Below are 24,265 nucleotides of genomic sequence, written 5' to 3' on the forward strand. Positions count from 1 at the left end.
CTTATAAAAGTAAAATTTAAAATACGCTTTAAAATAAAAGCCTTTAAATAGTAGAATAATAAAGAATTAAAATGGTGTATATTACTAATAAGCCTAAAAAACATCCTAGAAGATATAGCTTTAGGTAAAATAGTATATACTTTATACCTAAAAGAATGTTATAGAACCCTACCGCAGGGGCCTCTATAGGAGAGCCCCGTGCTTTTACGTACACCTCGCGTATAGCTTATGTCAGCTACGCGTAGGTATATCATCTCCTTACGCCCTTAGCCCTTACAATCGATCGCGTAACGTCTTGTAAACTCCTCAAATATATACACTTTGTAGTTACTGCCCACGTCCTATAACATTACGTTACGCCTTTTTTACCACCGACGCTTAGCCTACAACTAATTCTACGTCTCTATAAAACTGCAGGCGCTACTAAAAGTAGCGTATCTATAAATTACCTTACTTTATACTTCTAAGGAACCTATAATAGTAAAATTATATTCCTTACTAGCTACTATATTAAACCTAAAGAATAATCCAATACCTATATTTAACCTATAACGCCAATTAATCCTAAAAGAATTTAACTTATTAGCCCTAGCCTTAACCCCTAAGGAGACGGACACTAATAATATCTTATCTTTTATTAACTATATAACTACAGATAAGTAAATAAAGGGGCTACTACCTATTAAAATTAAAATATAAGATGCCAAGATGTTTGCAAAAATGGTAGTACGAGACCCTAATAAATACTACCGCCTTTTATAGAACTACTACCTAAAGCTTATACGAGCCGAGATGCGTACTACCTAAGATCGCAATATTATCTAAGACCTATAAGCTTATAAGGCGCTTGCTAATAACATATATTAAGAAACTAAAGACAACCTCTATGTGTCTAAACGCGACGTCTAATAGTTAAAGAAGGCTAAAATTGTACTAATTGCTATAGTCACTAAAAGAGAAGGCATAATTAAATACCTATAATCTTAGCTTAATAAGTATATTTATAATAACGCTAAATACCTCTTTACTATATATAACGCTACCTAAGTCTTTATACCCCCGGTAACTTTACCTACTTAATACTTAATAAAGGGCTAGCGCTAAGCAGCTTTACCTAATAGAAACCCCTACTAAAGTAGCGATAATAAAAGCTATAATAATCGAACCTAAATTACTACTATAGGGTCTAATATACGCTACCTTAATCCCCTAGTCTTTTAGGGAAACTACAAGAAATATAGCTACTAGAAGATATAAATCCGCAAGAAACTAACTTAAAGCGCCTACCTTTTTCTTACAGAAGATACTAAGATTGGCTACATTATTAGGCGAATAAAGGGTATACTATTTAATAGACTCTTCGCCTAATAGGAGACTAATAGCCCCTAAAAGTAGTAATCCTACTAAGAAATCCTTAATAATCTTAACCTAATATACCGTAACTATAACCTACTAGCTACCAACTAAGCTAAACTATATACCTTAAAGATAAGCCCTACTATAACGGAACCTTATAGCAAGAACTACGATGGGCTCATTATTGGGCTAGGTGTGTAGGAAATGTAAGTACAAAAGTCAAGAACGTAATAACAACTGGTGGAGTGGTTGCCCAACAGATTAACTCCAATTATATTCTAAGAATCACTACAAAGAAGGAACTATCTAGGTAGGGACTAAGGGTCCTTAAATACATAACCGTACTCTTATAAAATCCTTCTTATATATAATATACGTCTTATATATAAGGTACGTAAGTTCCTCTTATTCCTTTTATTTAATATATAGCATATTATATAACCTTAATTACCATTCCTCGTTATATAGTTCTATCGGCTCCATCTTAAACCGTGCCTAAATTAACCAACTAGCTTCTTCCGTTTCTTCTCCAAGTAGTTATAATATTATACTTAAAGCGTCCGTAACACCATCTCCCTCCTCTTTATCTTTATCCTTAAAGATTTAAAACATCTCTAAGTTATTTACTAAAGGTATAATATCTATCTAATTAATTTAGTTAATATTATTACTTATTATACCTAAAGCAATTTCTTCTTTATACGCCCAACGTCGTACCCACACTATTGCTGCAATATTATCTCTTAGTAAGATTATACCGTCTCCATATTCTCATTATTTAAAAGAGGGGTTAGTTTATATTATATTGGCAAACCCATCTTTATAACAACTGTCCTCTTATTTAAAGTATACTAAAGCAAATATTTATTTATCCTATAACATTTACTTTACTTCTAATGCTAAATATACACAACCTATTACTCTTAATAGTCGTCTAGTTCCCTAATTAATTTATCTTAGAGTCTTATATTTAATCTACTACTACGCGGCTAGATAGTAAACTATCGCAAGCCCTTACTAAGTTGGAACGTTCCCGTAACGCGGAACAGAAGGCCCTAAATACTTAAATTACAGCATCTACTCATCTACTTCGTCTTAAGAAGGTTCGTAAGAAGGTTTATTTTAAGGAGTAGAAACTTATAGAATAAGGTCTATAGGAACTAGGTAATAAAAGAATAGATTCTCCTCTAATAGAGAAAGAAATAGATCTAAGTAGTTCGGTAACTGCTCTTTTTAAATCCCCCTTAGGTAACTTATTCTTTAGCAATTCTTCTTTATTAATACTGCCTAACCTAATCTCTTCTAATACTCCTATACCTTTCCTATAGCGTTCTTTAAATTCTCTAATAGCTTCTAAGTAGTCTTAGTATAGCCTATCTACTTAACCTTATACTATATTTTATCGTTAATATCCTTATAATTAACAATCTTTAAAACTTACTATTTATCTTCTTCTTATCCTTTATACGTGTCTACTTTATAAACTAATGGCTTAATATTCCTATATACTAGCTCTAGCATTATAATATACTATATAGGGTAGATCTTTATTTTAGCTAGTAGGTTTAACTTAAANNTAACNAGTAAAATCCTNTANNTAATTTTAAAAGGTCCTAGTCTAATANAGTNTAANTTNTTACTTAGTCATTAACTCTTAAAATTTTTATATAGTAGCTATACTTTATCTCCCTCCTTAAGATCTAGTCCCTTAGATCTCTTAGCATTATAGTACCTTTTTATTCTCTACTATACTACCTTAGCTGTCTCTATAAGGTCTATATAAAGATTTATTAAATTCTTTATTCTTTCTTTAGCTATACTACTCGTTTTCTTCACTTACTATAGTAACAACAATATTCTTGGCTTATATCTATAATTTACCTTAAATAGTAATATATCTATTCCTTCTTAAGGTGTTATATTATACGTAAACTATATAACTAGTAATAGCAATACCCAATTATTCTATATATAATTAATATAATGCCTTAAATATTATTCTAGTGTCTAGTTTAATCTTTCTATTTAACCGTCTATTTATAAATAATATACAGTAAAAGTTACTACTTAAACTCCTTACTCCGCTAAGAACACTTCCCAGAATACTGTTATAAATCTTAAATCTCTATCTAATATAATCTTACTTAATACTCTATATCTTATAAACACTTCTTTAATATAGATTCTAGCGACATCTTCTACTAAAATTTCTTCTATATATACTATAAAGTATCCCCACTTTATAAGCTTATCTACTATTACTAAAATTATATTATAATCTTATCTAGTAATAGGGTCCTTTAATTTTAGCAACTTAATAATAAAGTCCTATAATATAACCTCCCATAGTCTCTCTAGTATTTCAATAGGTTATAGCCCTCTATATAGCTTATACCTTATTAGTTTATTCCTTTAGCAATCTAAATATTCCTTTATAACTTTTCTAGCTATTCTCTAGATTCTATTAATAATATATTCCTCCTAGAGTCTTAACACTAAGCCTATAGCCCCATTATATCCTTAAGTTAGTCCCTTATAGAAGTCTTCTATAAACTACTCTACTATACTTCTTAAGATATACTTTACTTCTTAATTTTTATATATATTCGTTTATAGATCTTCTAGCTATACTTTTAGAATTCTTTATACCTAAAAGCTTTCTAGTATTTTATAGACTTTCTCTAGTTTATTATCTTTTTAAGTTACTATAATTTTTAGATAATTATACCTAATTAATCCATCTATATCTTTCCGCAATAAAGCCCCTAATAGCTTTTCCTTATTTTATAGTTTAGCTTTACAGCTCAAAGCATCTACCCGCATATTATCTATACCTTTAATATACTAAATCTTAAAATAGTATTCCGTAAGTATCTCTACCCATTTAACCTATCTTTAGTTAAATTCCTTTATTATTAGGAATCCTATTAGGTTCTTATAATCCGTCTTAACTATAAATAGTTTCTCTATACCTTATAAGAATGCTCTCTATTTCTTTAATACTGCAACTATACCTAATAACTCCTTATTATAGATATTATAGTTTAGCTCTAGTAGTATTATCTTCCAACTATAGTATGCTACTAGGTGCTATCTATTTTAATACCTTTATATAAAGCATGCCCCTAGTATATAATCTAATATATTTATCTTTATAACCGTCTTTAGTCCTAGTTAATAGATTTTAAGAACTAGCTCCTAGGTAAACAACTCTTTAACTTTCTTAAAGAGTTCTCTTTACTCCTCTCCCTATACCCATAGTTCTCCTTTCTTTATTAACTATATAAATAGCTTAATATCCTTTAACCACTGCGCTATAAACCTTCTATAGTAATTACAAAACCCTAGGAATAATCTTAACTATATAACATTCTCTAGTTCCTACCAATTTACTATAGCCTTAATCTTTTTTAAATCTATACTAAGTTGGCCTAGTTTAATAATAAATCTAATAAAATTGGTCTTCCTAATAACGAACTCGCATTTTTTAATTGCTACTAGCATCTATTCTTTCTATAGTCTCTTTAAAACCCATTTAACATATTCCCTATATTCTTCCTTAGTTATTAAGTAGATAATGATATTATTAAGATATACCATAACAAATTCATCCAAGTATTCTTCTAATACATTATTAATACATTTCTAGAACATTACTAGTGCGTTTATAAACCTAAATTATATAACTAATAGTTTATATAGTCCTTCCTTTAACCTAAAGGCTACCTTTTATTCGTTACCTTCCTTAATCCTAATCTAATAGTACGCCTATCTTAGATCTATTTTTATAAAGATTTACGCATTACCTATCCTATCTTAAATTTCGCTAATTAAGGGTAAAAGATACCTATCCTTCCTAGTAATGCTATTTAACTATCTATAGTTAATACACAGCCTTAGTTTACCATTTTTCTTTAGTACAAATAATACTAAATAACCTACTAATAATTGCAATAGTCTAATATATCCCTTTTGTAGATTTTCCTAAATAAACTCTTTTAGCGCTCTATCTTCTTCTTTAGTAAGCTTATAAATTAGAAAAAACTTTAGACTTATTCCTAGTTCTAATTCTATTTTATAGTCCCATACTATATATTCTAATAGCTTTTTACTTTCCGGTAACTATAGTTTTTTACTATACTTATAGTATTTCTTTAGTATATAACTTAGTCCTTTTTCTATTTCTTTATAGGTTGCTCCTATTTAGTACCATACTAATTTAGCTTATTATTACATCTTATGGTGTTAAGTATCTCTAATATTAACCTAACCTATAATCTAATTAATCCTTAAATTATATTCCTATAACTAAGGTATACCTAATACTGCCTTATCCCGTCCCAATAGTAGGATATTAAAAGACATCTTAATTTATCTTCCTTTAATAGTTATCTAAATAGGTCCTATTTTAAGATTAATAATCCCTCCTCTATAGGTTATTGGATCCCCTAAAATCGTAACTAATAAGTAAAGTTACTCCTTTTATCTATAAGGTAGTCCTATTCTTTTAACTACTACTAATAAAATATAGTTTCGCGTTACTCCACTATCTATTAGCGCTTTAAACTGCTAATCTTACTAATTAATTTATAAATTTAGGTATTATCCTTAAATTCCTTTAAGGGTCTAAGGCTCTACTACTAGCTCCCTTTAGTTCTATAGGCCTTTACTTTTCCTAACTATTAGCTACTTAATCCTAGTGCACTTAGCTTACTCTTTAGCCAATACCTAGTTCGCTTTTTATCTTTAATATACCATAAATATATATTTTCTAGGCATTCCCACTACTATTATCCGTCTAAGCATTCTTCTATAAAAAATCTTCCTAGTTAAAGTACTACGCTTCCTTCCTCTTAGACCTCTACTGGATACTATTTATACATATATTTAGTATTCCTATACTATTACTCGTCTATTATCTAGTACATTCTTATAAGGTATTTCCAATTCTTTTCCTTTAGATTCTTATATATTTTATATATATTATCTATACACACAATCTATAATAACGTGTAGTATACTAGGTGCTTTAGGTTAACTCTTAGCTCATCTTTATCCCTAAGTTTAAACCTTTATTATACTAATCTAAACGTTATAACCTTATTTATAGGTACTAAGATACATCTTTTACTTCTCTAGTCCTCTAAACATTCCTCTAAATCCTTTAATATTATAATTAAGGCTCCTTTAATATACATTATAGCCTTTTCTATAATTAGGTAGTCCTAAATAACTTTTTTATCCAACTATATATAAAAATCTTCCCACTTATTATTATGCCTTTGCCTATACTACTTTTAGTATAGCTACTAGAGTATATACGGTCTATCCATAAGGAAGTATCTTCTTATTACTATATTATAACAGCCCTTTATATATCATTCTTCAAACCTAGTTAAAATCCCTAAATCCTCTTTACTTTCCAGTTTAATAAGCCACTTAGCTCTTAATATACCTACTCTCAGCCTATTAGTAATTCTTTATACTAGTACTCTGTCCTTTATACATCCCAATATACTAGATCTTTTATCTAGTTTCTATTCTTACTATATAATAATTCTTTACCTAAACTCTTCTATAGTTTCTTTTAGTTTACACCTTATACTCTAATCCTTAAAGTTATCTTACTTCTTAATCCTAGTATTAAACTTTTAATCTTTAGGCTAAACACTACATTCCCCTAGTAAGTCTTTTAGGTCTATATATCTATCTTCTAGTCTAACTACCGTTTATATTACAGATTCTCTAATCTATAAAGAAGCTCCTTACCTCTTATCTATAGATGCCCTTATTTATACTCCAAAATCTTAATCCCTTAAATTCTTTAATCCTAAGCTTACTTCTAACTTAAGCTTAGCTCCCACCTTAGTCCAACTAGGCGTCTATAGTATTCTTATCTTATCTTAAAAGTCTTAAATCTCACTTATCTTATCTTAAAAGTCTTAAATCTCACTTATCTTATCTTAAAAGTCTTAAATCTCACTTATCTTATCTTAAAAGTCTTATATCTATAAGAAACTTTATTCTAAGCTTATTCGTATATTTCTAAACTAAGCTACTACCCTACTCTATTAGTTTTTATCTATTATAGGTCCTAGGGTATACCTTATCTCATCTTAAAAATCTTAGTTATCTCTTATCTCGTCTTAAGAATCTCAAGCCTTTAGCCTTTTACCTTTATTAAGTGCCAAAGTGGTTTACTATCCTACTTCTCTTACGTCTTATAAAGCAATAGACATCATATCTAGTAAGGTTTCAATCCCTACTAATATTCCTTATTCTATAATAAAATTATCCTCTACCTCTAGTATAATATCTCTAAGGTCTACTCGCTCCTAGTAAGCGGCCCTTATTACCTTATTATTACAAAATGTTTTACTTAGGTTAAATTTATTATCCTTAATATCCAATCTACGAACTAGTTTATTAGTTCCTCTATATCCTATAGGTACTAGCTCTTATAGCTAATAGCTTACACTATACTTAGCGTCCTTATAAATTCGGTATATATTATTATAACAAAACGCAAAACTTCTAATTAAACATTCTTTTATTTCTTATAGCATATTATTATCCCTCTATACGTATATAGCGTTTACTAGTCTTATACCCTTTACTATATAGTAACTTTACCTACTTCTACAGTCTCTAATATAGTAACCCTATTTTCCGCAATTTATATAAGCTCCTTCTTTAAACCATTTCTCTTACTATAGAGTCCGCCTAAATATCTTCTACTATTAAAATCCCTAATTTAGCCTTTACTCCTTAAACCTTTAATTACTTAATCCTTATCCTCTAGGTTTCTATAATTTACTCTATCTCTTATAGGCTTCTTTAGTACTACTTAGGTCTATTAGCTCTACGCCATACCATAATTTCTAACTTAGCTTTTATTATTACGTATTCTGCGCCTTATATAACTATAGAACTCTATCCTAGCCTCTCTTAGCCTGTTCCCTTTAGTAGATCTAATTATTAATCTTAATTACCTAATCTATTAGTTCCCTTAGGGTGTCCATATCTTCTATTAGAATAATTATATCCTAAACTTTAGCCTTAAGTCCCTATTTATACTATGCTATAAGCGCCCTATTATTTTACTTTACTTATATTACTAGCGTTTAGAACTATATTATATACTTAATTGCTAAAGTTTATTATACAAGGTTCTAGAGTTTTCTTTCCGCTATAGTTATTTCTTTTAGGTCTCTAAATATCTACGTAAGTTATTCTATAAATCCTTTCTAACTTAAGAATATAAATTACATATCTTAGTTAGTGGTCGTTATTCCGTTTACCTATATCTCCGTAAGGTAAGGTTTAAACTACTTAAGTACTTTTCCTAATAAGAATAGTCCTATATAGGCTATCCAATCCACGGGTATAGGTAACTTTACTTCCTCCTATAAGACCTTAAAATGCATTTGCGTAAGGAATCCTTTAAGCTTTAACCTCTCTCCTATAAATCTCTTAATTAATAATAGCTTAATCTTTACTACTCCTATCCCATTAAGTTTTTCTTCTAATACTATATTATTAGCTATTAGCTAGTTAACTATTTCCTATAGCTGTCTAACTGTTACAGGTTACTGTAAGTCAGTATCTGCTATACTAGTATTACCTCCTGTCCTTAAAGTAGTTGCTGTTATTAATGGCATTGTAGTGGCTGCTTTTAGTAGCATATTATTTAACTTTTTATATTAATACTATAATTAAGTAGTAATTATATAACGGAACCTTATAGCAAGAACTATGATGGGCTTATTATTGGGCTAGGTGTATAGGAAATATAAGTATAAAAGTTAAGAACGTAATAATAACTAGTGGAGTAGTTGCCTAATAGATTAACTCTAATTATATTTTAAGAATTACTATAAAGAAGGAACTATCTAGGTAGGGACTAAAGGTCCTTAAATACATAACCGTACTCCTATAAAATCCTTCTTATACGTAATATACGTCTTATACATAAGGTACGTAAGTTCCTCTTATTCCTCTTGTTTAATACGTAGCACATTATATGACCTTAGTTACCATTCCTCGTCACATAGTTCTATCGGCTCTATCCTAAACCGTGCCTAAATCAACCAACTAGCTTCTTCCGTCTCTTCTCCAAGTAGTTATAACATCGTACTTAAAGCGTCCGTAACACCTACTAAATTATTTAATAAATTCTATGTTAAATTCTAGGAATATACTAGAGCCCTTACCTAAGACGATACTAAAGACTAGGAGGACCTCCTTAAGGAAGTTACTTATTACCTTAGTTACACAGCCGCTAGCTATAACTATAACAATGTTTATAATATGGTAGCAGCTCTATAAAAGATTAAATAATAACTAAATTAGATTGCTACTACTAACCTTTACCTAAAGACCTCTCTATAGAAGCCTTTTAGGCCTACTAAACCTATATTAGCAGCATAATATTTTCTTGTTGGACTAGGACTTTGTACTTGATTGCGATGTACTTACAGCGGCACTTCATACCCTACGAACGGATAGATGGCATGTGTCGTCTTCCCCGTCGGCAGAAAATCCTCGATGATCTTGCCAGAAGCCAGAAGACACCAGTACTCATCATGACAACGGGTACTGGTGCTTTTGGGTAAGTCGTGATTTCCTTCTGGCAGCAGCAGCTTTCGACGTAGTGCCGATCACTACTGTATTAGGGTTAGATCAGGGGTGTCTATGACTCGTCCATCATGTATATATAGCCTCATTTTCTTCGTAGATCAATCTTCACACGAGTTCTTCTTTCCTGACATCTGCGCACAGACCTCCGATTGACAGCAGCACAGCACCCCACCTAGTACATCCAGCACGCTGACACTGAACAGTTTGAATCTCACCTCCGCAAACCGCGTCTTTATTGTCGGGCCGCAATGGAACCTTAGTGTCGAGACCCAAGCCATTGCACGCGCACTGCGATTGGGGCAAGGGAAGTCTGTCCTTGTCACAAGATGTTGGACGGACAAGTCACTGAGAAGAACTCTGTCGATTGAAGCTGGCTCTAGAAGCTCTCTATATACATGAGGTAGGGGCAAAAAACTAACGACGACACTGACGACGACACTAACAACGATTTGGAACTATTACTCAATCGCCACCAGGTCGATATTGCCACTCAGTCGGTGATAGGTAATAAATAGGTAATAGAAAGTAGATAGTAAGACATACGATGGCAAGAAACAGGGTGTAAGTCATAAGGTGGTACCTGACAGTGACCTCAACGTTCGACATAAGATACGTGATAAACCACACAGTTGAACAGGTATGTTGGGCCTTAGGCGCATAAATAATATGCTAACATAAAGCAGGAGATGCAGTCGTAGCAGGATAGAAAATTAAAGATTGCCGAGATAGGATGGGAGTAACGGAGCTTAAAAGGGGTAGATCTAGGCGTATGGCTTGCGTAGATACCAGATTTCTTCCAGTTGGCGTTTTTTTATTAGTCTTTCCACTAAACATATGATTGGGGGGCATCACCGATACCTCTTTTAGACAGCCAATCAAGAAATATTGATAAAAGACTAGTCTCATTGTTGGCGCAGGGGTTGGCAAGAGGAATATTCATCGTAGATGAATTTCAGACTATAGTAAAATTCGTCCTACGGTTATCGATAAGAGCAAAGCCAATAGAACCAATCGGATCAAGTTGAGGTGCACAATTATCATTTTGCCAGTGCACGGATTACCAGATGGTAGGACGCTATTAGGGGAAGGATACGGAGGACGGAGCAGAAAGAAATTTCCCCTTCCTATTTGGAAAAAGCGTAGTTTGGTGCCAAGACCACACCAAATTTTTAACTTCGAGCAACTCTATACCAACTTTTTGATAGAATCTACTTACTTAATCACTCGCAACGTCCTCTACATACCTTCTACTGTTTTTCCTTACTGTTCTTTAAGCCCAAAATGCCTTACTACGGCCTTGCAACGAGGGCGCAGGCCATAGTAATAAAGGCTTTGGGTACACCCCTAAAACTAATTACTTAAACTACCGGGATTAGCGGTAAGCACATCGGTAACCTATTAAAAAAATAGCTGGCGTGCAGATTGGGTCCTCCTTAATAACCACCTTAAGGATAAGCCCCGCGTAGGGCGTACTAAAAATATTACCCCCGATATTAAGCAGAGAGTCGTTAACGCCGTTATATACAATCGTTATGGGCGTAAAAAAAGCAGCTAAAAAATCGCTCGAGAAATAGAAATCTCTACAGCGTCTGTTCGAACTATACTTAAAAAGCACAGCTTCCGTAAAACAAAGCTAATAAGGAAGCCTGGATTAACCGCAGCTATAAAGAACGAATGGTATAGATTTATAATGGCCTACCGCCACTAGACCCTAGAAGATTAAAAGGCTGTGATTTGGTCAGATAAGACGAGTATCGTTTTAGGCCACCGCCGAGGGGGCTACCGAGTATAGCAACGATCCTACAAGGCCTGCGTACGCAGCTGCGTATAAGAGCGGTGGAAGGGGTACTCCAAGTTCATGTTTTGGGGTTGCTTTACATACAACTTTAAAGGCCCTTGCTATATTTAAAAGCCCTAAATAAAGAAGGAATTCGACGAGTTAAAATCTATTATTAAGATCTGGAACGAAGCTCTAGAGCCAGAGGCACGCGAGGCCTAGGAGAAGAAACAAGCCTATAAAAAAGATCTATATAAACTACGCTATAAGAAGCGTATGGGCGGAGCACCTACTAAATAGAAGTTTATGGTAGCATAAGGAGCCTTTACCCAATTAGATAGAGGTAGAATTAATTAGTAGCAATATTTAATAAATATCTTACTGCTAAAACTTCTTCCTTTTGCCTAAAGCCTTACGTGCTTAAATCCTAATATAATTGTATAGGAAGATAAGGCTACTTCTTATATTGCAAAGATTCACTAAACCTACTTTAACGTCTGCGAGATTTAACGTCTCCTTTAGCTAGGTAATTCGCCTAATTTAAATATAATTAAGCCCTGCTGGAGCTACCTAAAACGGATCACTATAAAAAGAGGCCTACTTACCTCTTATGCAGCTGCAGAGAAGGCTTAGCTTAGAGCTTGGCAAGATCTTAAGCAGTAGTAAATTTAGCAGTGGATTAAGAGGATCCCTCGCCATATTAAAAAGGTTATAGAACTTAAAGGAGGCAACAATTATAGAGAGGGAGTAGAGGAACAGCAGCGAAGCTGGAGGCAGCTCCGTAAGGAAGCTAATTGCAAGCTCTCTATGATTGTTAAGGTGCTTAAAACTGGTTACCAGACGTTACGCAATTACTGTGGTTTACCTAACGCCTATCTATAATTCTTCCTTCTAAAGCAGAGCCGTAAGGAAATTAAGGAAATTACTAAGGAAGAGTGGCAAAAATTAGTTAATTTAGTTATTCTAAATTAACGTTAAAACACCTAAGGCCCTGGCTTAATTGTAGATCGCTAGCTCTATAACTAAAGGAATAATCGCAATTAGGTAGTAGAACGGGTAGAGAGCTAGACAGAAAGCCAGGGAGAAAGCTAAGGGCAGCAAAGGCAATTAAGGCCTCAAAAACCTTAAAAGCCTATAGAATATAAGGTGCGGTGGAACAAAATTAATTAGGTGAACTTTAGACACTAAAATACCACGTTTTAGAAGCTATATAGATAATATACTAGTATCAGAAGCTTCAATCAAGTTAGGGAACGTTCGGTTGCAAATCGCCTCCATTTCATAATCTGTTCAATCCGTGCGCCTTTTAGTGTCGCCCATTTTGTAATTAGTGGCGGCTACTACCGTGGCTCATTTGAATATGTAATTGAGTCGATTGTTCGGTTGAGGCTCCATAATAAGGCTCTAGATTTGACTTCGCATAATGCGTGATTGACGTCGGTGAGCGATTTGAATGAGGCCCTCTCTGCCACCAGGCCTCTATCGCGACTCCCTACTTTNGTGTAGTAATGGAGCCTCCTTAGCTAATGCCCTCTGCGATCGACGCTTTCTATACTTTTGCCCACCTCCTGTAGGAGCTGTAGTAGGGTTACAGTGACGCCCGCGACGCCCGCGACGCCCGCGACGCCCGCGACGCCCGCGACGCCCCAAAAATAAGCTTATTGCGATTATAAAGGTTAAGATAATAATATTATTATATAAGGCTTGCAAATGCGACAGCGGTATCGCGATTGGGGTGTGTGGAGTCGCCATATCGTCACTTTGGCACGCATGTGGGAGCTCCATATTAAAATGGAATATGGAACAGGAGCTCAAAGCTACATATTAAAACGGTGCCAAGAGCTCCATTTCAACTACTGTATACAGTATAGCTTGCAAATTTGACGCGCTTACCGATATGGAGGAGCTCCATATTCAAAAGTCGCCATATTTACCGAACGACACCCTCATATTCATATTTGAGCTCCATTTCGGTTACAATATGGAGCCTCCATATTCGTAACGGAGGTGCAACCGAACGATCCCTTAATTAAGTTGATTTTGGGGGGGTCTTAGCGCTCAAAACCACGCTTTTCCCAAATAAGAAGGGGAAATTTCTTTCTGCTCCGTCCTCCGTACTTTCAACACCACCCTAGCGCATTCAGTTGAAAGCGTGTGTTAATCACGCTAATCAAAATGCGTAGATTTATACCTAAAAATATAAAATCATGCGTTAAAATGGCCGTGCGTATTACTTCAAAAGGTATAAACTCTGCCGTTTGATCACCAAGATCAACACGCGCTTTCAACCGGATGCGCTAGGGTGGTGGTGTAGGTCTCGTCAGGGAAAAATGCCTGGTTAGCGTGGGCTACTCGACGCTCTTGTTAGCGCTAAAATAGCAGTGCTTTCGAGCAATGAATGGAATGCAGGAAGGTTGATATTGTGCAACGTCCAACGCTTAGTGATACGCATAGGCTGTCGCACTGCAGTTTGACTTAATCGCGAGATTCAGAAGGCTGAATGAGTAGCGTCATCGACCCTCTGTTATTGCCTATGGCAGGCATGCAATCACTTTTGCTATTTAGAGAGGTGTCTTCCCACATCATACGGTCGGTCTTCGGGAGGCTTCTCATGTAAAAAGTGCTCTTGCAATGATCATATGAACTTATTTTTACACCACTTTAGCTGCATCCGGGGCGACGCCAACTACATTATGTGGGGAAATTTTGTGCTTGAACTGCTGCATGGACTGGTCCTCAGTGCAACTGGAGGCTTGCAGCTATGTCCCGTCACTATAATGTTACCTACAGCCCCTTCGTGCATCATATTGTTAGCGCCAGCCATTATGCAACCAAAATAGGGTAAAATACAGTTGCAGAGTCGTAGTTAATCGGAGAAGAATTTGTAGAAGTTGTAAAAAATGGATTTGTTCACTGAAAGTCTTCTGCACGCTAGCCACGAGATGCATGAAGGGGCTGTAGGTCTAGGGTATAAGTTGCTGTTCACCGTAATTTAGCACTTACGAGGGGTTTAATTGATGCAGTGCACCGCAACATGATATTCCATGTACGCTCTAGAAAGCTAGACGACGATTGCCAAGCCTGGTTAGAATCTCGAGAGACGAGATAAACTTAGTAACCTATGGACGGCACTTCCAATGACCGAATATAGAAATAGAGTAAATTTAGATGTCCATTCCTCCCCCAAGGAATATATTAGATATTACAAAATGTACAATATGGAGATGAAGCCGTCGTCGTTGAGTTGCGCAAGAAGAGGGCGTCATAATTTTTGGCAAAATGTATTGGGAAAAAATTGATTAGCTTGATCTGATTTTAGTATCTCATCTTTGCTCGTCACAGCAAGCGAGCAAGTAGTCGTCGCACTTGTCTGCGAGGACAGTCTGCGTAGGGTAGATAGATGTTGACTGATTGTGCAATGAGTGGTTCTCCGTGGTGCGGTTCATGGGCTTGCTTGCCGGAAGCCAGCCGAGATGCCAATTATGACAACCCGTCCTATTTGACCTATTAAGGCATGAAGGTTATCTTTGCAGATGCAATAAGCGTTCCTTAAGAAGTCAGCTACATCCTGCTCAAGTATGGTATAATATCCGCAACACCGCAATCCTCGGGGGTGGCGACACTCATGGAGACATCTCGGATATGATGAGATCAAAAAAACCCCCCTTCGAACCTGATTGTAACAATATCCTAACCAAATGCGTGCGTCTCGGGGAGCTTTTTGACGGACATGGACTAGTAGCGAGCAGTTATCGCTCCTGCTGCAAGTGAGTTGATCGTCTTTTCGTATGTCGCAAGTCATACGTTAAGACTTGGAGATAGTGGCAAGCGGGCTGGCTAGATATCCGCGTCTATGCCTCCTGTGATGTGAGACTGGTGTAGTAATTACGGGTGGTGAATATGGTTAGAGGAATGGAGGGTAACTTGGGTAATTTTAGAATAGGTGGGATTTATGAAGTAACAAAGTCGCTTTGTAGCGAATAGCACGGCTGTTGTGTTAATATTGGTTGTTTCAGGATAGAGTGGAAATGCCAAGCTCCCTTTGAGCGCCTACGAAGGCTCGCTGGAGCTGTATGTCTAGCGTCCATATGTAGAGTATTCCGAATCGAAAGGCCTCTGCTTCATCTAGGTCTATCTAGGTCTTCAGTAGTATTTAGAAAGGTGAATTCGGATGTTCAACCATATACGGATATCATAAATTCCACCTGTTAATCTTTCTAGTAGCCATGCGAGTAAATTAATGTTACAACAGGTGCATATCCTCTACTGACAGCAATTTATATCGGTACTCCGATGTCTCCATATGTAAAGTGGAGATTGGTGACTTTGGTGGAGAAACAGGCATGTCCTGGCCACGAACTTTGATATTCCATCATATACGCAAAAGTTCAACTGGCAGGCAAATCGTAGTGTAGGAATCAGACTGCGTTGGTCCAAAATCTGAATTGTTAGTATTCGACATGCCGATAACGTAGCACACGCTAGAAGAATCAAAGCTCAACACGTGGATTGTGCTATCTATCTTGACAATACGGATGAAGGAGACTATTCACAGTAGTACAATCCCAAAGGGGGATATGAAGGTTGGAGTGGGTGCTAAAGATATTTTTATAACACGGAAAGGTCACCGAATTTCTCCTATTTTGGTGTCAGTAGGAGTTTCATAAAATTTCTCGACGTGGGGTATCAAATTGGCGACTTGCCTTATAGCCCGGAACGGCCCAGCGGCCTTTTGAAACGAGCTGAGCTGTGCGCTCATCGATGTCTGGGCGGGCAGCAGCAACTTCGTCCTGTATTGTGCGAGCTTCATCAGCATAGTCCGAATCCTTGGCCAGCATTATGTTGAGAGCTGTTCTTCTATTCGCCTATCTTGATTCGGGGTCCATATACGCACCACAGTTAGATCCTCAAATGGCCGTGCTTCCTCAATATTCTTTAGCGTCTTCTCCAAGTCCCTCAACTCCTTGTCGACCACGCCCTTCGTCTCTTCCGCACTCTTTATCGCTTGAGCCTCGAATGCGTCAATGGCCTTGATCTGCCTTCCAACATCGTACGTAGCCGGCTTGAATCCGTTGAAGCTTCTCTCAATTTCGTCGACAACAGCAGTGTTCTTGAGGATGCCGCGGTAATGCGCGAAGTCGACGGTTTGGGGTTGTTCGGAGAGAACGGTTACCTTGCGGCGTGCGTCGTCGTTGCGCTTCTTGAAAGCGGCGAGAGCATTCGCAGTTGAGCCTTTCAGACCCAACTGTGTGCCGAGTTTTGTCCAGTCTAGCTTGAGGGCTGCGCTGCGCTGTGGTAAACCGGTAAGGTCAGCTTTGTGATAGAATTGATACAAGGCAAGCAAATAGAGCGTTCCGGGCGAGTTGTCATCGAAATTGCATTGTGGGAGGGAAATAGAGGAGGATGGGAGACACTGAACATACTCCGACTGCCATTGTGATGGATTGGGACGGTAAAGAGTGGAGAGTGTATTCGGTGGTGAGGGATGAAGCCGGGTCATTGCAGAGCTTCCGCATCGCAGAGCTTGGCGAAATTGATTATGTCAGCATCAAATCTTCCGCCCATGATTTATCTCGGTCCCAGACGATCAACCAATCATAAGCTGCTTACATAACAGATTAATCATCTTATATTGTTGTCGTCTAGTACACGGTTCGGAAATTTATTAGTCCCTCGCGCCGATTTATATGTAATTCTTATATAAACTCGCGCGCTATCTTATATATACTGTTCGAAGGGGCTTGGCGCTTTTTAATTGGTTGTGAAAAAAACCTGGTTACCTAATTAAGCACGTGCTACCCCATTAAATTTAAACCCTCTTTCCTGCCCCTGATTACTGCTCTTCTTACTACTCTTATTACTACTCTTATTACTACTCTCTTCTATATTTACTACCCTAGTTACTACTCTCTACCTACNGCCTAAATGCCTTCCGATCGTATATTTTNCACTAGCTNTAACNAATACCNCTCTTTTACTNACTTTGCAANGAACCGTCTTNGAGCTGCGTATAAGAACTATAAATCTTATAAGGTTAAACCTTTTTTTAACTCTTTTATTAGTTGCTACTTTTCTAACTATATATATATAGGAGAAAAGAAACCGATGGTCCCGACGACCTTTGGCGGACCCTCCGCAGCCTATAAACTAAACTGTAACCGCCGCTGCTGCTTCCGCTACTGCTTCCGCTACTGCTTCCGCTACTACTACTGCTGCTACCGCTGCTACCGCCGCTACTTCTCCCTCTACTTCCCGCCTCCTTATACCCCCCGTATTAATCTAGCCGCGACCACCCGTATTAATCCAGCCACGGTCTACTACGGTCCGCCCTATTACGGACTAGTTAGATATTGGGCCTATAAGTATAGCCGCTATTGCTACGGTCCGCCCTATTACGGACTAGTTAGATATCGGGCCTATAAATACGGCCTATAATTATTGCCAAGCTTTACACTGGATAGATGAACGGATTGGTTTTACGCGGGCTGAAGAGCCTTACTTTAAGAGCTGCTGTAAGCAAGATAATATTATTCTACCTTTATTTATACCCCCGCCGCAGTATTTATGGACCCTGCTGTAGTCCCAGGAACGCTTCGCCCATATGTTTTGGGACTAGCTCCGTTTATATAATATAGCTTTAGCTTTTACCTCTATTAACTATACTACTACTGACCGCGGCGCTACTTTAGCTGGTATTAATTGTTTCTAGATTTATAGCAAACTGTACCACCTTACTAGGCCTATAGAAGTTCCCTCCGGAGCTATACCTTAATATGCTTAGCTTTACTTTTATAACCCCGCCTACGCTACCAATATCTATCTATAGACTAATCTGCAGCTTAATGCGGATGTTTTACGGTGTCTTACTAATATGCTATATAAGATTAGCAGTCCTTTTATTACGTTATACTAGACTGCTATAGAACGGCTTTAGGCGTAAACTATATCTACTCTATTACGGATTATTCTTAACCCGTAGATAAAGCTAATTTTTAAAGTAGGGGCAGATTGGCGCTGTAAAAATCTACCTATGGCTAATAAGGTTGCTGTTGTTATTCCTAATAAGTATAAAAATTCTAGCTGCCGCAATATTGTTCTTACTAACCGTAGGCCGCCTGGCGAGCCCCTACGTTACCACTATATTAGCCTAACTCACGCCGCTTATATGCCGCTACACTATATACTACTCTTCCCTTATAGCGACCGTGGCTGGTACTGGGGTATATAGCTCCGTAGCAATTTCTATACCCGCTAGTATAACTAGCTTCCCCAATGAGCTTATTTTCAGTTTTACCTTTATATCTATAATAACTCTAAACTAGTACCGTTTACCTTTCGCCGGCTATTTTAGTAGTATATAGTTGATGCCTGGGCCCTATATAACTAAAATAAGCTTAACTAGATCCGTTCCTATTAGTCTAACCTCCGCGCGGATCTATATAACGGTATTACAGATACTATTTCCCGCGGAGATGTTGATGCTAATTCTATTAGCCGCTATATTATCCTTTCTTTAAACTACCTAGGTAGCGCCCGCTTTATCGGCTAGTGCTACTAAGATACTATAGTTATAGTCCGCCGTTACGGCCGTCTAAGCCTATTTATTACTTTTATGGCTAATTTGCGGTAGGACGAAGTTATACGCGAGCTTTTACCTTTCTAAACTGCTACTGACCGTCCTAATTTAGTTACCCGTGTTTTCCGTATAAAGGTTGCCTACCTTCTTACCAACCTTAAGAAAAAGTAGATTTTTAGTAGATTTCTTGGCTGCGTTTAAACTATTAAATATTAAAAACGGGGCCTGCCGCATCTCTACCTTCTTCTCTTTTTACATCTGGAGGACCGTGATTCGTTTATAGATCTGGTAGTTATTGACCGCTATATATCTGTAGAGCTCCTGCGGCCCTAAGATAACCCTACTGGACGCCTTATGGATATTATACGGACTATAATGGTCTATAGGCCCTGCGGTGCTGCTAATCTAAACGCCCCCTATATAGTTGCTAGTGCTCTAGGGTATCCGCTAACCTGCTTAAAGCCGTTTTTAAAGCCGTTCTACCCCGTAACGGTTGTATATAATAATAGGTACCCTTAATATTGGCGCCGCGATAATTTATAGTCGTGGCCTATTTGTATACTGGGTAGTAACGGTACTACTATAGACCTTGACAACTGCTATATAGTACCGTATAATCCGTATCTTAGCGTAAAGTATAGGGCCTATATTAATGTCAAGGCCTGCGGCTCTATATAGGCTATAAAGTATATTAATAAGTATATCTATAAGGGGGACGACCGTATAACCATATAGCTCTTGGACGATAACGACAAAATTAGTAAGTACTTTTACGGCAGATATATTAGCCCTATGGAGGCCGTCTAGCGGCTATTTAAGTTTCCTGTTTATAAGGAGTACCCCCCTATAATATACCTTACCGTACACCTTCCCGGCTAGTAGCCCGTTTATTTTTAGCTAGATAAGTCTGTAGAGGACCTATAATAGCGCCTTAAAATAGCCTATTTAACTTTAACCGCTTAGTTTTAGTATAACTCCGAAAATATGGATGGTCGTACTATGCTTTACTAGGACTTCCCTTATAGGTATACCTTTGTGGCAAAAATATGCTAGTAGCAGCGCCGCGTCCGCTAAAAGGATACCGTTATTGGCCGTATATATTACTACAGCCCTATTACTAGCGAATGGTATTATTTACGGCTGCTACTTACTGTTGTTTCTAGCGCTACCTCTTTTAAGTACCTCCGTACTATTGCTAGCACTATTTACCTAACCTTTTAAGCCGCTTGCGTGGCTTTAGGGCTCCTTAATAATAACTAAAAGTGGGTTAACTACCTATAAGAAGCATCCGTATTCGCTACTGGCGCCTAGCTACGGTCTCTTTTTATAACTTCTTTAGTCTACGGCCCCGTAAGTAACCCTCCTGCCCTTTAGGCGAAATTTAAGCCGTCTCTCTATAATAATCTCCCTCGCGTTTTAGAGCGTTAGCTTAATCTTCTAGGTAGCATTAATAATGTATATCTAGATTACGGCCTATATCTTATTTAGCGGGTGCTTATAGACTATAGCAAAACTCTTATAGATTACTTTCTGCCTCCGCTATAGCACCGCTGGGACCTTATAGATAGTAACCCGCTTATTACCGTGGAGCTTAATTATAGCACTACTAAGGAAGGCCGCCTTTTTACAGAGCTGTATTTCTAGCTAAATTCTAACCAGGCTGCCTGCTTTACTATAGTTACTACCGCTATAGATATAGACCCGCAGACCGCCCATTTTTTCCTATAGGGCCCTGTAGGCACCGGTAAAACCTTTCTTTATTACTATATCTGCTACTACTACCGCTCCTATGGCCGCATTGTTTTCTGCGTTGCCTCTTCTAGTATAGCTACCCTTTTACTGCCTGGCGGCCAAACTGCCTACTCCTGTTTTCGCATTCCTATTAATCTATATAAGGAATCCGTATATAACGTGCCTAAAAACTCCTAGCTAGCGTAGTTACTGCGCTCTACTGCCCTTATAATTTAGGACGAAGTGCTAATATAGTACCGTTACTGCTTTAAAGCCATATACTATATGCTTATGGACGTCCGTTCTAATACCCAGGCTCCTTTTAGCGGCGTTCCCGTTATTTTAGGTAGTAATTTTACTTAGATCCTCCCTGTTATAAAACGGGAGACCCGTGCTAATGTTGTTGCGGCCTACTTATGGCAGTCCTTCTTATAGCCTTCCCTCCGTATTCTATTGCTACGCCAGAATATACGCGTTTTAGACGGCGAGCTAAATTAGCGCTTTACTATCTGGGTCCGCAGTCTTTCTTATAACCCTACTCTTACTAGCTATATCCAGTTACCTACTAGTATCGCCCAGTTTACCGGTCTATAGCCTTTTATTGACTTTATTTACCCTCCTAATTTTTTACAGCAAGCGCATACTAATCTCTATATATTCTACGGCCGTGCTATCTTAACTATCCGTAACAACACTGTTGCTGCTATTAATAATACTATTCTCCACTCTCTTAATAGCCCTAAGTCCGTTTTTTACTTTATAGATACCGTAGAATAGGACGATCTAAATACTAAAAATATTCTCCCCCTAGAGCTTTTATAGAGCTTTAACCCCGTATACCTTCCTCCTACATAGCTCTGCCTTAAGGTTAGCGCTCTAATAATCCTTTTACGGAACCTATATCCTAAAAAGGGCCTCTATAACGGTACCCGTATAGTTCTTACCTAGATAGGCCGCCGCTGTCTTAAAGCCTATATTCTTGGCGGTACCTTCGCTAACTAGCTATGGGTTATCCCGTGGATTATACTATCTTCTACAGAAGGCGAGCTGCCGTTTATTATTAGTTGACGGCAGTTTCCTATCCGTTTATCTTTTGTGATAACCGTAAATAAGTTATAGGGTTAGTCTTTTACCTTTATAGGCGTTAATTTACGGATGCCGGTTTTTATACACGGTTAGCTCTATATTATACTATCTTAGGTTACTACCATAAATAGTATTTTAGTACTGCTTCCCCCAAATTAAATAAAAACGGATAATATTATATATCCAGAAGTTTTGCTTTCGTTATAAGAGTCCCACGCGCAGGCTGCCCGCCCTAAGACGGCGGCGGCACGGACGAGAAGCGGCGGCCAGGCGCGGACATAGTGGCGGCGGTGGTCGCGGTGGTAGCAGCAGTGGCAGCAGCAGCAGGAGCAGAAGTAGGAGCGGCAGCAGCAGCAGTGGTAGTGCTGGTACTGTTGCTTAAAGAAGAAGACGACGACGACGACGACGATGTAAATAGCTATTGTTAATATACATTACGTGATTAATTATATAAATCTATACGCGATTATTACGTAAAGGCTACCTAAGTTAAAATAGCGAAAGGCCACCTGAGTCGAGCCGCGAGACGCCCCTCGCGTAGTAAGGGGTAGATTAAGTTCCCTTCTAGTACTAAATCCTTTAGCTATTAATTAATAACGAACTAACGCCTTTATAAATAATCAGCCAATGTTATATTCTAGAACTTTATAGGGCGATTCTAATACTACTAAAATTATTGCGAACGGCCTAGTGGTTACTACTACATTTCGCCTTAAATAAGCGAATCTCCCCTTTAAAGCTCTGCTTAAAACTCTACTACTATTAATTAATAACAAACTAACGCCTTTATANATAATCGGCTAANGTTATATTNTAGAGCTTTATAAGGCGATTCTAATGCTACTAAAATTATTATAACCGGCGTTATAGTTACTGCTANATTTTGCCTTAAATATTACCACTAAAATAGTAAATATTTAGCCAGAGCTATTAACCATTACCAATCCTTAACATTTAACCTCCTATATTAATATTTATAGTAGATAAATACCTAAATAGCTAATGTATTGTATCTAGACTAACTCTGGGCCTTATTACCTGCTTTATTGCTCTTCCGCTGCCTGCATAAACGCCTACACAAAAGCCTGCACAAAAGCCTACACAAAGCCTGCACGAAGCCTACACGACGTCTGCACGAACGCCTGCACGAATACAAACTCTATATAAAGCTCTGCACAAGGCTCTGCACGAGGCTCTGCTTAAAGCTCCGGTCGAAGCTCTGGTCGAAGCTCTAGTCGAAGCTCTGGTCGAAGCTCTAGTCGAAGCTCTGGTCAAGGGTCTGGTTGAAGCTCTGGTTGAAGCTCTGGTTGAGGGTCGAAGCTCTGGTCGAAGCTCCGGTCGAGGGTCTGGTCGAAGCTCTGCTCGAGGGTCTGGTCGAAGCTCTGCTCGAGGGTCTGCTTGAAGCTCTGGTCGAAGCTCTGGTTAAAGCTCTGGTCGAAGCTCTGGTCGAGGCTCTGGTCGAGGCTCTGGTCGAGGCTCTGGTCGAAGCTCTGGTCGAAGCTCTGCACGAAGCTCTGCACGAAGCTCCGCACGAAGCTCTGCACGAAGCTCTGCACGAAGCTCTGCACGAGGCTCTGCTTAAAGCTCTGCACAAGGCTCTGCTCAAAGCTCTGCTTAAAACCTTATATGGAGCTTTAAAGCTCTACTAATATACTAGAAAGGTTCTATAATTAGCTATATAACCGCCTATATAATTATTCTATTATTTACACGCTTGCGGAGAAGAGGATTAATTAATCTGATTGGTGGGTACGGGCTTAAAGGCATTAATTGAGAATGGGTATATTCGCAAGGCTATTTATAGGGGATTGCCCTGCCTTGACTAAACGTGATGCCTATGGACCCGTGCGCAAGCATATTGCTGCAGTATCTATTTATAAAGCCTAAAATATGCAACTAAAGAAAAAGGTGCGGGTGGGAGGGAAAGCAAGTAAGCAAGGCTTAATTTTGTAAATGTTAATAATATTAGTGTTACTAAGATACAGGGGTGCTGCTATAGTGCTCGCTTAGCCACATAGATATATCTATCTATTATTTATACGCTTACGGAGAAGAGGATTAATTAATCTAATTAGTAGGTATAGGCTTAAAGGCATTAA

At 37.6% G+C, this 24,265-nt stretch overlaps 2 protein-coding genes across 2 annotated transcripts; one reads left to right on the plus strand and one right to left on the minus strand.

Annotated features, from left to right (window-relative positions):
- Positions 1-9,779: 9,779 nt before the first annotated feature.
- Positions 9,780-10,395, plus strand: K441DRAFT_584517 (uncharacterized protein; the record flags this gene model as incomplete). Its single annotated transcript, XM_067644552.1, has 2 exons — positions 9,780-9,967; positions 10,200-10,395. Coding segments are annotated over 2 exons (384 nt in total), but the record flags the coding sequence as incomplete, so codon positions are not given.
- A 5,544-nt stretch (positions 10,396-15,939) lies between these two features.
- On the minus strand, positions 15,940-17,245 carry K441DRAFT_667944 (mitochondrial ATP synthase). The gene is made up of 4 exons (XM_067649921.1): positions 17,197-17,245; positions 16,668-17,063; positions 16,477-16,563; positions 15,940-16,411 (listed from the first exon to the last, which is right to left on the minus strand). Exons 1-4 carry the CDS (start codon positions 17,206-17,208, stop codon positions 16,382-16,384), a joined length of 525 nt encoding a protein of 174 aa, XP_067498799.1. The 5' UTR covers positions 17,209-17,245; the 3' UTR covers positions 15,940-16,381.
- Positions 17,246-24,265: the final 7,020 nt, after the last annotated feature.

Source organism: Cenococcum geophilum, assembly GCF_001692895.1.
Source record: "Cenococcum geophilum 1.58 unplaced genomic scaffold K441scaffold_58, whole genome shotgun sequence".
NCBI classification, from domain to species: Eukaryota; Fungi; Ascomycota; class Dothideomycetes; order Gloniales; family Gloniaceae; genus Cenococcum; species Cenococcum geophilum.